Here is a 15,425-nt window from a genome sequence, read left to right as displayed (position 1 = left end):
TGCTGAAGATCAGGGTTCGATTCCCCGACGGGGAAAATCAACTTGTTGCCGCTGCTACAATATGCCTTACTCTGCCAGTTAGTACATAATATATCTATTCCAAACTTAATTGTGATGAAGATGTTGCAGCCTTCTTCGTTAGTATAGTGGACAGTATTTTCGCCTAAGAAGACTGTAGTTCAATTCCCCGATGGGGAGTAATAACTTTTTGCTTCTGCCACACTACGTCATACCCTACCAATTAGTACATATTAGCTTTCTTCCAAATTTAATTGACAATACAATACAGCAATGTTCCTCATAACCACTAGTTATTTGTTACTTTGTTGATAGATGGCGAATTAGAACAAATCAAAATGTTTTTACAATCCGATATCCTGTTTTGAGTTGTTTTTCAGAGGCTTTGAATCAATTCATTAGTTTTGAGTTCATTCCTATGGGAAACATTTATATGTCAAAGTACCACTTTAGTTATTAAAGCTAGATCCAAAGAGCAATGCAGAGTGATAGATACATTTGTATCTAACGCAGGTGTGTCAAGGATGGGTGGGCTACAGTCAAAGTGCCTCAGAAGACTGAAACTGCATTTTTTGGCCTCGTGAATTTATTACAAAAGAAGCCTCCAAGGTTGCAAGGTTACCAGAGTTGAGCACAAAAAAACACACATGACAACCATCAGAAAGCACATTACAAATAATATGTGCACAGTAAACGAGGGGAGGAGGAATTATCAAAATATTATTCTAATATTCTCCAACCAAACTATTCACTTTGAATGTTGATGGTCATGTTCTTTAAAAACATGGGATTTGGTTATGTAAAAAGGCATTTTATTTGAAATATTGACTTGGGCCTTTTTGATTTGGATGCCATTTTTTTTAAATGTATACCTAATGTCTTGTGTAGTGATTTTTTATAAATTTATACCTAGTGCCTTGTGTAGTTATTTTTCTTAAATTTATACCTAATGGCTTGTGCATATTAGTACATATTAGCTTTCTTCCAAACTTAATTCTCAAAACATCAAAGCATCCTTCCTTGTTAGTATAGTGGACAGTACCTACGCCTGTCACGCGGAAGACCGGGATTCGATTCCCCGACGTGAAGATTTTATTTGTCAAACAGCATCATCTAAACTCCCAAGAGCTGAAAAAATATTTAAAGCACACGACTGGATAAAAGCGACCAAAAGGGGGTGCTTGCTTTCACGAAATCCACCAATCGGGGGAAACCATCTAGTGCTCGATGCTGATTGGTTACATGACCTGGCTTTTCATGACAACTGAGCGAATAGACCTTCCCACAGCCGACTGCTGCTGAAATAACCACGTGACCACTACTCAAAAGACATGAACTCACTGGAACAGGCCGAAGGTAACACGCTATAAAAGCTATTCTATATAAAATACGATAGTTTTTAAAGCGCGACCTACACTGTCATCATTTTGAAATATTGAATTTTCGAATAAAGGCACTAAACTGAAGGCGTGCTAATGTAAACGGCTTCGTCTCCCAATGATGTTAGCATGTAGCATTTTTGCTTTCGTGTTTATATTAGCTTATGTTGTGCACATACGTGTATTTTACAAATATATGCATTTAACGCCGTACTGATACAAATATTAATATCAATTTTATCGGTGTATCAACTCTTCATCAGACCTGAAAGCGTTTGAGAGGAGACTGACAGAATATGTCTCATGTTTACAACCTGCAACAGGCAGGTGGAGAAGTAAGTCATGCAACATTAACCCATTATACCCCAATATAATATTTTAATTGATATATCTATTTCCCCCCTCAGTGATTTTAATCGTTGTGTCAGTCTGCACAGCCACTGGTGCTTGGAACTGGTTGATAGACCCTGACACACAGAAGGTATGTAAATGAATCAAAGTATTTTATAATGGTAACATGTCCTTTTCATGCTCATTTACAAGATGGCTTGATAGGTTGATTTGCTCTTTTCATTCCTGTAGGTTTCTTTCTTTTCATCACTGTGGAATCATCCCTTCTTCACCATTAGCTGCATCACCCTCATTGCACTCTTCTTTGCTGGGATACATAAGCGAGTTGTGGCTCCGTCAATGTATCCTTTTCAAAATAAACTGTGCCAACCTTCAGATAAGCTTCTATCTCAAAGGTTGAAAAATATTCTTGACTTTTTGACCCGTTCAGAATAGCTGCAAGATGTCGGACGGTTTTAGCGGAATACAACATGTCCTGCGATGATGTAAATCAATGTGTCGACTAAAAAAACCTTGAGGTTTCTAAAATGTGTTTCTCGATTGTGTCCAGACGGGGAAGCTTATACTCAAACCACGGCCCAACATCCAGTAAGTGTAGCGAGAAGACGTTGGGAGGATAGTATTGTCATCATGGTGAAGAAGCTGCAGAAAATCTGGTAGCTGTGCTCTTGTTGAAGCTGCTCAAGTCCTCTCAACAGTCCCTTTTGTGTTTTTTGTTAATCTTGTATTTTATCCAAATGCTTATATTTTTTAAACTGTTAACCTATTAAATTTTCCAGATGTAAAAATGGATTGTTTTCTATGATTTGTACTTATTTTATGAAGCTGCTGGTCAAATTTGGTATAAAATAACCTTTTTTTTAAATGATATTTAAGGAAGAAAGAGAACTTTAATCCATCTCCTTTAGCCATGTTTCATAAATTAATGTTTATAAATAAGCCAAAACGTTTTATTAACATTTTATTAAATATCTTTTAATAGCTAGCTAGCTCAACAGCATTATTCTAAATAGTATTCAATAGTACTCAAATAAAAAATACTATAAAAACTACGAACTACATAAACATGTGGTTTATAACTCAAATCGCATTTGTTAGTGTTAAAGTTCTATTTTTTATAATAACAGCGCAAAACCAAATCACATTTATATATATTACAGTTATGATTTTTATAAAAGCGCAACCTCATTTTCGACAGTTCCTTTTGCTTTGCGGCAGTGCAACCTTTTTTGCGGCAGCTCTCTTCCACATGGCATTTAGTTTTTCGTGTCATACAAATTTCCTGAGCTATTGCCCACAAAAACCCGAATTGTCCACGTTTGCTCTCGAAAATGGGCAAAAGCAAGACGAAAAAGTTTAAACGTCCTCAGTTCAACGATGTCGGGCTACCTGTGACCGCCGTAAAGGAAGCAGCCGAAGAAATTGACGAACAAGTAAATAACGACGGCGACTCTGCAGCTTCGGAACTGCTGGAGAAAGTAAGAAAAAACCACTATTCTTCAGCAAAATGAACCCCCTTTTCCTTCACCTAATGGACTTAATGACACCTATTAACTGTATTTTGAGACCAATGTATTTCTATGAAAAGACATGTAAATTTGGGAAAAAATAAGCAACACGTTTCGTCAGTGTCAGTTTTATTTGTATTTATTTATTATTTGTAATATAAGGTGCCAAAGCACAAAAATATGTTGAGCAAAGTTGTTAATTTAGTAGTTTCTGACAGTGGTTATGTCATTTTACTGCACTATTTATTAGGAATGTCCCAATCGCATATTTTGTTCCTCATATTACTACAACACAAATTTATAGTAACACTAATTATTACTTACAGCCAATGTGAATATTTTCAAATTTTAGCAGTTGTGGGAAGTAATTAAATAACAAATAATAGTGCAAATTTATTCATACTTGAATAAAAATGTCAGGTAAACTGACTTTTGCCATTGAAATGTCAGGTAAACACCTCTTATGACTTTTGCCATTTAGTCCCTACATTTGATTACATGCAGTTTCTTCTTAATCGCAATTGTATTCCTCTTTTTTTGTTCTTATTCCTAGTTGCAAAGTCCCAACGCCGACATCAGAGAATGTGCGTGCGCCGGTATTTCTCATGTCGTCCAACGGAGTCAAAGCATCCCGGGTTTCCTTCAGAGGGACGCAGTGAGGCGGTTGGGACCCATGTTGTTGGACGTCAGCATGGCTGTAAGGGAGACGGCAGCTGGAGCCCTCAGGTATTGACATTTAGTAGACATTTTTCAAACAGTATTATTTTTGATTTTATTTTTTTTAATCATTTTACACTCTATTTTCTCTGTTGAAAACAACAAAAATGATTTTTGGGGGGTTTATTATTGGAAAAGAAACCTAAATATTTTGATTAAATGAAAAAAAAATAGGGGTACAGCTTGTTATCTAGCCCTTGATCTGTAGAAATGTTATTTAAACTTTTTATTAATTCTTTTTTTTTAGAAGAACATCGATCAATATTTGATTTGACGTGGTTATTATTAGTGTCTTAAATTTGAGATTTCAGTTTGTTAGGCTATTCCAGGGTGGACCCGCAGAGGGCGCTGTTTTACAAGAAAAGGAGTTGCCTTTCAAATCTTTAGTAGAGATCAATTACAAACATACATAGTAGATGCATCTGTAGCTTGTTTATTTAGCTTTTACAAAGACATTTTTCCAAAAGACGCAAGGTTTTATGGGACCTGAGTTTTATAATGGCGTTGATTTTGCTTTTCCATAAAACTTCAAATCACAAACAAATTTCCCACGTGTTTTTGCGCCCGTTGACAGGAATCTTAGCGTGTGCGGTGGCCATGAGGTGTGCGAGGACATGGTCAAGTGCGATGTCATGACTCCTTTGACGGCACTCCTCACAGAGGTGAACACATTTTTTTCAGCAGCTGTCCAAGCCGTATATGCTTTCATTAACTTTATTGGCTGGACTTTGAGCTTCAATATTCCTAAATAAATGCACATTTCTACCAGTTTTCCCAATGTATTCAAGTTTATACTGGCCAAAAAAAGCTTGTTGGCCCACCAGGCTTTGAAAAGTTCTGGGTTAAATATTCATTACAGCTGTATTTTTTTTCTCGGTAGTGTTCCAGTGGTTTTGGTGGCCCTTCGGTAGTAAGCAAAGATCCAAAGAACCAAGTGGAGGCTGTCGCCAACGAGGCAGTCAACCTGCTTTGCAATCTATGGTAAAAAAATGATTTTCAAGAGGCCATGTTGGAACAGGGCACGGTGATACAGTAATACCTTGAGATATGAGCTGAATATGGTCCGGGACTGAGCTCGTATGTAATTTAATTGTATTTAAAATTAAAATTTCCCATAAAGAATAACTAAAAATAAATTAATCCGTTTCCACCCTTTGAAAAAAAACAACCTAAAATAGGATTTTACAATGGAAAGATGTGTTTTTAATTGTTTCTACTTTATCCATATTCAAAGAAGCCCCCCCCCCCCACCCCCAATGCACAGTTTGAAAAAGACCACCAATGTTTACTCGTATGTAAAATTTGTCTTTTATCTCAGGGCAAACATTTTTATGTGCACGGAATTTTCCTCGTATCTTAAATTTCTCGTATGTCGGGACACTTATGTCAAGGTATGACTATTAATGTGTTGTGTGGACTGAAATTGGACAAGTTACTATTTTGGTATTTTTTTAAAAAGCGCTTAAGATGTGATATCCACAAATTTGGACAATAATGTTTTTGGTCATAAAAGCCAAAATATTAACGGTTGGTAAACAAGAACATGATGTGATGTTATATATATGTAATATAATAATTATTTAAAAAAAAAAAAAAATTCTTTTTTTCACTTTCAAGTGAGAACAGTGACCAGGCATTATCCGTGTTCAATAAATCCGGACTCCTCGATGTGGTCGTCCAGTGTCTGGAAAGACACCCCCACAACGTGGAACTGGCCACATCTGCAGGTGAGCATTGAAACTTGAATTCAACGACTGACTCAATTTCCAGCTCATTTTTTAACGTTTCCGTTCAACAGCGCAATGTTTGCACACCGTCTCAGAGGACAACCCCGAACTCCTGCGGAGCGTCAACTGCAACGTGCATACAGCCCTGGAGGGGGTCCTGCTCTCAAAGGAATCCAGCATGGCTCACATTCTCCTCCGGACGCTAGCTGGAGGTACTTTTGCTCACTTATTCTAGCGTTGTTTTCTCATAAAAATGGGAAAACCTGTACGAGATCACAATAAAACAAGATTTATCGACGTCGGGGAGGGATGCTGTGCAATTACTCAATCTGAAAAGTGTTTATTTTCACGTAGGAGTAGTGTGGAACATCCAGGGGAGTCTTCCAGCAGCCCGACAGGCTCATTTCCTAGCAGGCGTGCTGGAAATTATCTCACAATGTCTGGACGTGGACGCCGGTGAACTTATCCTTCACCTCCGAAGTGCAGAGGGGGATCGCTTCCAGACGACTCCCACCGCAGTGGGAATGGACACACAGGCTGCTGGGGAGCCCCTCGTGGAGAAAATGGACGAGGAGGGAGGAGCAAAGTGTGCGAAGAATGGAGAGTCGGAAGAGGACTTTTCAGACTTCTTGCCCGTAAGTTCAATTTTTTTGAGTCACTTTGAATGGAAGAGGAATATGATCAGTGGAATTGGAGGCAAAAAACAAACTAAATATTACAATGGAGCAAAGCCCATCAAAGGTTAATGTTAAGTTGATAGGAATTTTTAAATTAAGACTAGTATTAGGGGGTATTCTAAGACCTTTCTTAACAATGATTAAACCTGCAGTCCGCCAGGTTTATAAAAGTTATAACTTATAAAAATTTTGCGTCAATAGAATAGAACAGATCATTTTTTAGGACAGTGTTTAAAAGGGAACTACTTTATCAGTGAACATTTATATTTTGGTTATAATTCCTATTCACTGTCAATAACACAGTGATGACACCATTTAAAAAAAAATAATTCATACTAAGTAGAGACCTGGGACCTGCTAAAAAATATCTTTGTCCTGTACAGGGACCATAAAAATCATTTGTGTAACACTCATCTCTCCATCCAAACTGTGATTAAAAAAAAAAAACAACTGGTGTTTTGGGCTAAAAGCTAACAGCTAGCAGGCAACCAGCTTTTGAGTCGTTTGTTCTCATTCTTAGTCAATTTCAATAATAATTACTTTTCATTTATAAATTGAGCCTTAAAGAAATTGTGCTATTTTACAGTACAAGCAAAGTTGATTTAAAAAAAAACAACCTTATTTTCACGACTATAAGGTGCACCACATTATAAGGCACACCCTCAAGGCATGACACATTTTATTTGTTTTCCATATATAAAACACATTGGCTTATAAGGCGCTGTGTCTATTTTGGAGAAAATTTAAGACTTAAGTGCGCCTTATAGTCGTGAAAATATGGTATATATATATATATATTCGTATAATAACCAACCTATGTGACAATCAACCCCTCTCTATTCCATTGCAACTTCAATATTTCATCCAACCTCAATTAGATATTCAACATATACTGTAGGCGAGTACTACGACCTTGGCCAAACACAAGCGTCCCCCTCGGCCACCTCCCGGCAAACTGATGAAAATCGAAGCGGCCGTTTGGCACGCTACGCCCACACCAAACGTCTGCGTTAAAACACTCGCTTTTGCAACCCAACAATCCGGGACGACGTGTTAACTCACAAGGCGGCTCGTTTGCATCCAGAGGGAGATGGAGGAGCTGAGGGAGGCCACAGCCTTGCTGACAGCCCAGCAGACGTCCTTAGAGATACTCGTCAACATGTGCTGTTCTGATGGTGAGGCGCACTATGACGTGAATTTCTTCTGACATGCCCGGCGTTTTGTTTTTGATATTTTGGCCGAAGATGCCATAACGACCCGTTGTGTTCAGATGCCTCTGACGACGAGTGGGAGGAGAGGTCGAGCGACGGGGAAAGCGAAGCGCAAGCTGATGGATTTACCTCGCCAACGTGTTTGTCGGCAGAAGTGCACGCCGCTCTTGTCAACAACAACATCCCTGAAAAGGCAAATTATAGTTTTATGTGTAACAAAAAAAAATGCGATGGGTAAATTGCTAGGTTTTGAGCAGTTTTGATAAAAAAATCATTCTATGTAGATATTAAATTACATTTATTTGAACGGCCTGGCACAGGTCAATAGCGCATATATTTTGGCCAGATTTGTAAAAAAATAAATACTGTATTTTCAGGACTATAAGTCACACTTTTTTATAGTTTGGCTTGGCCTGCAACTTATGCCTTTTTTTTTTTTTTTTTTCAATTAGACTGCTTTTCATGCTGTTTTTTAGGCCATACTTATAAAAAAAAATGGTAGTTACATTAATTGATAGTTGCTTATTTTGACTGCTGTCCCTATTTATGTATAATTTATACCCTAGTGCAGTGCTTCTCAATTATTTTCTGTTAGGCCCCCCCTAGCAAGAAGAAAACTATTCGCCCCCCCCCCCCACTTCCCACCGTGACTATAAATAAAATCATTTTATAAAATTGTTATAAGTACAACATGTGAAATGTTGCACTCTCGCAAACATGACAGAAGTAACAATGAGAGCGCCACTGCCAGCTACTGTAGTGGATGCGCAATTACACTTTATACTAGTACGGCCACATAAAATCCTGTTCCCCAGGGTTACACGCCCCCCCCCCCCAGGTATCGCACCACGCCCCCCCAGGGGGGCGCGCCCCACTATTTGAGAAGCACTGCCCTAGTGCAACTCGCGTTTTTCCTTTTTATTGTGCATTCTTTAACTAGTGCGACTTTTACTCAGGTGTGGCGTATATATATTTATATATATTTTTCCCTTTATTTTTGCATCTTTTGGCTAGTGCGACTTATACTCAGGTGTGACCTATAGCCGAGAAAATACAGTAACTATGAGTACTTCTGAGAGATTATAACTTCTAAGAACAGGTTTTAGGCTTGTATAATTCATTAAGAATTAACAAATTGGTTGTCCATGCTCTAAAATGTTTAAATCTTATGTTACAATGGTCTTGGGTTAGCGAACAATGTCCACAATCACTATTATAAAATACCAATACCAATACCAAGAACTTTACTTATATTTTATTGCTTTGATCATAGGTGCTGAAAAAGACACACTTCCCCTATCAGGAAGCCATAAAGGCATGCCAACAAACTCCCCACTGGAAAATCCTCATCACAAAGTAAACATACCACAATTTTCTTATTTTATTTACATCGTTTTACTTGAGTGACATCATTTTCATCCACCACGCAGAATGCGTAGGGTCCAGTCGCGATCCCTGACGTGTCTCCACAGTATCCTTTCTGGCATGGACGCCGAGTCTCTGGGTGGGGAGACCGCCTTGCAGCAGGCCGCCCAACACCTGTCTGCGCTGGTCTTTGGCGCCCCAGGTACCACCAACGACTTAAAAGTACTGCATTTTCTTGCATATAAGCTGTATTTGTAACAAAAAAATGATGACTGACTTAAGGTTACGGCTTATATGCATGCGCACAAGACTTGCTATACTGTCTTTTACCAGCAAAGTAACATTTACTGTGTTGGTTATTTTCTGTTTTGCAGTAAGAAAACTACCATTACTGGATAAATTATTTCTTTATGATATTGACCCTAAGAATGTGCTTTTGATTCATACAGTATCTAAAAAAATACCACGTGCGATTATTTTTCTTGAGATATCCCTTCAAAGTAACATATTTGTACTCCCTATTAAAATCATGAATAAGGAGGTGAAAATTGCGAATCAAGATGTGGCTTATATGCGAGAAATTGTCAAAATCAATGATTTTAAGGCAATTTTAAGGATTCGGCTTATACGCGAGTAAATACAGTAGGCAAACACGTGTCCCGTATTTGTTGCTCAGACATTTTGACACTTCTTGTAGAAATCCCTCAAGATGAGGAGTTCCTGGAGGCAGTCATCAGTGCAATGAGGTCACTTTTGCAAATGGCCGCCTCAAAAAATATCCCTCTGGTAAGGAAATGATATTTTTTTCTTTTCGTATGGACATATTCCTGGTAACCTTTTGTTTGCTGTCCTCTAGTCTATCAGCCTGCAGCAATTGATGAAACTCAGCGAAACCGCCGCCCTCTGTGATGTCACAAGCGTGAGGGTCAATGCCGTCGCCATCTTAGGCATCACTGGCAGTGCACTCGCCAAAGAGAAAGGCTCCGGTCAAACCCTCCAGGTCATTCTGAGCGGAAAAACAAAATTTGTTAATCATTTTTTCCCATCGCAGCTCATTTTTAAACCAAAAACTCCGCCCCCACAGACAATCGGAAAGGGCTTACTACAAGTAGCCACCAACGAAGCCGACCTGGTTGTCAATGGCGAGGCCTTGGATGCCCTTTTTGACGTATTTGCGGACGGCGAAGAGGCGGAGACTGCAGCCAAAAGCATCCAGCTGCTTCCTGCTTTGAAGTTGCTTCAGCCAGTGTTTAAGGCCAAGGTATCTATCGTTACATATTTTGCATGACATAAATGACATTTACAGTATTTTGGGGACATTAAACGACAAACCCTCAACTTGGCTTTTTTGCTAATAGCTTGAATAGCAGATAGCTAGCTTGGAAATGTGAATAACAGTAGCTATGCCATCAAACAGTACTTTTTGTTTTACTAAAAACTTAATGCACAAATTCAACTGTATTTTTCAACAGATCCGTAAGGTGGGAAAAAACAAGTACAGCCCGCAGCAGCTTTGCGTTCTTGATAATGTCAGAATCAATCTCAGGAGGTTCATCGGCTACCTGGAGACCGTGGACAAAAACTGACAGGAAATTGAAGTGAATTTCTATCCAGTATTTATTGTGTATAGTTGATTACTTCGGTTTGCCCCGTTTTTTCTGTTTCTGCCGTAAAGACAACACAAGCATGGTGGCTAATGCTTGGTCCTGAAACGTGTTGAATGGAAATAAATTCCTTACACCGGGGGCTGTCAAGCCTGTTCGCTCGAGATGTTTTTCCTCAAGATTTTAAAAGTCGTTTGACTCTGAGATCGAGGGTTCAATCCCCAGTGAATTTCGACTTTCTTGTGGGAAGTTTGCATGGTCTCCCAGGGCCTGCGTGGGTTTTCTTCGTGTACTCTGGATTCCCCCAACATCCAAAAAACATGCATGCTAGGCTGATGGAACACTCTAAATTGTCCCTAGGTATCAGTGTGAGTGTTATTTGTTGTTTCAATGTGCCCTGCGATTGGCTGGAAAATTGCAACCAATTCATGGTGTACCCCACCTACTACCCATTGTTGGCTGAGCTAGGCTCTAGCACCCCTGCAACCCATTGTTTTTGAGTTTTCACAAAAAGTAATGGAAACCGCAAAAATAAAAATAATGAATTTTCATGTGCAAGCAAAAATATGGTTGTTAATACTTTGAGAATAAAAAGCTAAACATTGTGTGCTGGAAAAAAACTATGTACTACTATATTCATTCCATCTTTCCATCGTCTCAAAAATTATGCATACGTTTAATCTCATTTGAAAACTTAGCCGTACGTGCAATGACATAGAAAGTGGATACGATTTTGAATTTGATTGGTAGTAAACAAACATGTATATTCATTAAAAATGTAAGAAAGGAAAACACCATTTAAGATTGAATGAAAATATTTTTAAATGCTTTGAATAATGAATGCTAAAGTTAATTAGTGGAAAATAAAAACTCAGCCTGTTGATTAATTAGCCACGTTTTGCATCGAATGTTTTTTGTTTTATTTGTTTAAACGGCACGTTCCGAAACACGTGGGAAGCAGTACAAAAGTCGATTGGGCGGGGTCAGTAATTCTATTGGTCCATTGGCAATGCAATGTTGACGTCATATTTTGCCGACTCATTTAAATTCTGCCGTGGTCCTCTACTCGAGTAAAGTAAAAGTTTAAAGACCAGCATTGACATTAGAAGTAAGATAATAAATATATATGAGCATGAAATATAAAATTACATTTTGTGATAGAATTTAGCACTTGTCAGCCATATTGAGGCGGGGCCCTAAACTAACTATACAATTGCTATAATCTTTCAACGCCAGCCACCAACTTTAACAACAATGTAATGTCTTTTGCTGTCAATGGCACCACATGAGTAAATAATCTTACTATCGCCTTACCTCTCCTGACGCAAGATGGCTGCCGATTACTTGCATTGTCGACTGTCTTAATACCTCTACCTATATCTCTACTATCTGTCATACATAATGAATAATTGTAAAAAATCTCCACAACAACGTATGTAAATTGTATCTCTTGATGTGCTTTGTTAGTCCTATAAACAATTAATTGGAAATTTTATTTTAAAAATGGCTGAAAAAAACAATGTAGAGCACTTAACAATGTTTCTAATTTCCTCAAAAACGCAATTTGTTAAAGAACTTCATTGACATAAAGTATGTTCAATTGCATGTATAGTTATATAACCAGAAATCAACGAAAACAAACATTACGCTATTACGTAACAAGCTCTCCCCGCCCTCTTTACTCGCGCATGCGCATCACCCATTAGCTCAGCGAAGCTCCGCCATTGAGGGAGTACCATCCCGAGGAAGGGTCAGAGGGAGATAGACTGGCGTTCCATCGACACTATACGGCCTCGCGGTCCTCCGCGGAGTTCTAATAACGAGAAAATCCTGAGCACAAACAGGTCAACAGTCTACGGATACTTTCGTCGCTTTCTTGCGCTTTTCCGCCGCCTGTCGTTGTCACCTACGAGGGACAAAATTGGAATAAGTAACGGGGGGTAAAACGAGGGGAGCTAACGCTAGCTCTGCTAGCTGCTCACTGGTGGGAGGAGGGAGGGTGGGGTGGGGGCCGAGAGGGGGGGGGGGGGTTTGCCTACTACTCTCGTTTGATGGATCCGCGAATCGCCTGGTTCCAACCAGAACAACGCGGACCAGCCAACAACCTGTGGATGCAGATTTGGGAGACGACGCAAGGGCTCGGATACCTCCACGTCAACAACAGCTTCGGCATCCTAAAAGCGAGCCTCAACGCGGCGTCGGGAACCGTCCTCCTCGCTGCCAGGACCGGGCCGCCCGAGTCGACCATGACGAGTCCCATCAGGGACGGCGAGGTCTTGGAACAGCGGGACTTTTTGTCGCTGAACACGGGGAATTGCAACCAGCGAGCGACCGCGACGAACAACCGGGAGCCGGTGGACGGACACCCCAATAAGAGGAAACGGGACAATAAGGCGAGCACTTTCGGATTCAATTCTAGCTTCCTGAACGGCGGCCCCGAAACGGAGGGCCGCGACGGCTACGCTGGCACGCCGTGGAAGAGCAGGAACTATTCGGAAGGGATCATCGGGTAAGAGGAACTTTGTTTTTTGGGGGGGTTATTTTGCAAAAAAATAAACTTATTGAAATCACCTATAAGTGAATTAGTACGGTGATTATTGGAAACAGAATCAGCGCTTAATATGGTTAACTTTTTGGGGGGATATTTCGTTTTTTTTGTGCTAATCTAGGGGAAAAAGCACTTTAAACTTTATTTTTTACCGCTTTTACGACTTTGCGAGTGTCTGACTTTTATATTTCAATTCGGTGGAACACCAATCAAGGTCGAAAGTTTGTTTCGTTTCGTCGAAAATGTTTGTTTTGGTTACTTTGCCTTTTTTATATGAGTAGGCCTGAGCAATTAATCAATTGACTGTATTTGATTTTTTTAATACTGTGAATGCTTGGGAAACAATAGATTTCAAGTTTATTATTTTAGTTTATTTCTTTGTGTTTGTTGTTATTAGTGTTTGGGGGCTGACGTCACAAATAGAGTGAAAATAGTTACTTTTTCTGAAGTATTTAACTTTTTCTAAGCATATACAATTTCATTTTCTTCGTATTGTTGCCTTTAAATGTCAGAAAATATCATAAATCAAATTGTTGGAGTTTGGTGGAATTATTATTGGGCCCTTTTAACCAGTCTTGGGTGTAAATCACCAATTTCATGACAACCTAATACCCCACCCGAAAATTACTGTCACCCATCTTGACCTATCACATCCCTGTCCAACCTATCTTCCCTCTTTGTGTCTTCTAACCAAATACACTTAAATAGTGCTTGCACAAAGACAATAATCAGACTGTCAGCCACTTGTTACACTGCAAATTGTAAATCACAAAAGAAAATGAGTGAATTTGGACCTAAACAACAATAGTTACTTTCCAGCCCGCAGACTATACGTTTGACACCACTGACCTAGAGCCTTAAGCGGCTGCTATGCTTTTAAACACACGAGTACGACGTGCACCCAATGTGACTGAGTCCGCCTACTCCACTCTGTACTTGCTTGACACGCGAGTCACGTGACCCACCTACTTGTGAACACATGTACAGTATCGTTCTCGTGGTGTACGTTGAGCTCGTGTTGTGTCTAAATCTCACCGCCCTTCAACTTGTCATTATTTCGTGACAGTTTTTTTCCCCATTGACTTCTGTTTAAAACAAGCAAGCAATACAGCTCAAATTATGTTTTATCAATGAGGTTAACCTATTATAGGGCAAATGATTGTTTTGGTTAATTCAAGAAGAATGAATAATTAATCCCATTAAGACCTGCTGTCCAATTACATGGGCAACCCATTTGGTCTACATGTGTGGATGTCTCACTTTTAATGATATCTGCTTTAGCTTCACTAGGGTTGTGGGGGTGCTGGAGCCTATCCTAGCTGACTTCGGGCCAGCCAATGGCAGGGCACAAGACAATCAACCAATCACTCACAGCTAGGGGCAATTAAGTGTCCAATCAGCCTACCATGCACATCTTTGGAATGTGGGAGGAAACTGGAGTACCCACAGAAAACCCACACAGGCCTGAGACGAACATGTAAACTTCACACAAGTGGACTTGGATTTGAACCCAGGTCAGCCAACCGTGAGTCCGATGCGCTAACCACTCATTCGCCAGGCCATAATTTTTCTGTAAATAATAATTATATATGTTAAATAAATAAATGACATGCTAAAACAAAGCTATAATAGTAAAATTAACATAAACTGAAATACTCTCTGTTTTTGACCCACAATAACACAAGGATAATGATTTAAAAATATATATTTCATAACCCATTGTCTGGCACTTTTAATGACAAACATACGATTCTATTAAACTGAAATCTTTCAATTATGTAAAATAAGCCGAATTCTATATTTTATCAACTAATTTGCGCTCTCAATGTTATCTGGTGTGCCAGTAAATAAAGGAAGAATCACAGTAATCCCTCGAATATCGTGGTTGAAGTAGACCAAACACGGCCGCGATAATAGAACAATCGCAAAGTGGGGTTACCCCTATAATTATGTATTTATTTATTTTTAATTAAATTCTGACTCCCTAGTAACAAGAGTGGCTTCCGCTTAGAAGTTTCAGCATAGTTTTTTTTACATTTTTATGAACTTAAAAAATAATTAATAGCAGAAGGAAATCGTCAAGTAGTGAATTCACGATAATCGAGGGATTACTGCAGTTTTCACAGTCAATTGCACCCAATGACCGTCATAAAAAATATTTGGGATCCTACAGAAGAACCAGAATCAATGTTTTATCACCCAGCCTGTAATCATTATTGGGCTTGTAGTCCATCCTGTCATGGAAACTATGACTTTTACTGTTTTACCTCAAGCAAGTCACACCTATACAGTGTCTATATACTAGGACTGCATAATCAGT

The 15,425-nt window shown here is 39.2% G+C and overlaps 3 protein-coding genes across 3 annotated transcripts in view; all 3 read left to right on the top strand.

The window, feature by feature from the left end:
- Positions 1–1,236: 1,236 nt before the first annotated feature.
- Positions 1,237–2,540, top strand: cnep1r1 (CTD nuclear envelope phosphatase 1 regulatory subunit 1). Its single transcript, XM_077711682.1, has 6 exons — positions 1,237–1,374; positions 1,661–1,732; positions 1,805–1,878; positions 1,980–2,089; positions 2,179–2,233; positions 2,299–2,540. The coding sequence occupies exons 1-6, from the start codon at positions 1,350–1,352 to the stop codon at positions 2,338–2,340; spliced, it is 378 nt and encodes a 125-aa protein (XP_077567808.1). The 5' UTR covers positions 1,237–1,349; the 3' UTR covers positions 2,341–2,540.
- A 416-nt stretch (positions 2,541–2,956) lies between these two features.
- Positions 2,957–10,721, top strand: heatr3 (HEAT repeat containing 3). The gene is made up of 15 exons (XM_077711722.1): positions 2,957–3,226; positions 3,810–3,982; positions 4,548–4,635; positions 4,854–4,954; positions 5,591–5,700; positions 5,772–5,912; positions 6,055–6,335; positions 7,462–7,552; positions 7,648–7,781; positions 8,862–8,944; positions 9,019–9,155; positions 9,651–9,739; positions 9,810–9,953; positions 10,038–10,214; positions 10,426–10,721. Exons 1-15 carry the CDS (start codon positions 3,080–3,082, stop codon positions 10,537–10,539), a joined length of 2,010 nt encoding a protein of 669 aa, XP_077567848.1. The 5' UTR covers positions 2,957–3,079; the 3' UTR covers positions 10,540–10,721.
- Positions 10,722–12,568: 1,847 nt separating this feature from the next.
- tent4b (terminal nucleotidyltransferase 4B) overlaps positions 12,569–15,425 on the top strand; it is a 16,368-nt gene continuing 13,511 nt past the window's right edge. The window contains exon 1 of the mRNA XM_077711689.1: positions 12,569–13,066. Coding sequence (XP_077567815.1) covers positions 12,609–13,066 — 458 coding nt within the window. The 5' untranslated portion in view covers positions 12,569–12,608. The remainder of the gene's footprint in view (positions 13,067–15,425) is intronic.

Source organism: Stigmatopora nigra, unplaced genomic scaffold, assembly GCF_051989575.1.
Source record: "Stigmatopora nigra isolate UIUO_SnigA unplaced genomic scaffold, RoL_Snig_1.1 HiC_scaffold_27, whole genome shotgun sequence".
NCBI classification, from domain to species: Eukaryota; Metazoa; Chordata; class Actinopteri; order Syngnathiformes; family Syngnathidae; genus Stigmatopora; species Stigmatopora nigra.
Note: the sequence above shows the minus strand (reverse complement) of the source record. Positions and strands in the feature narration are given on the sequence as shown.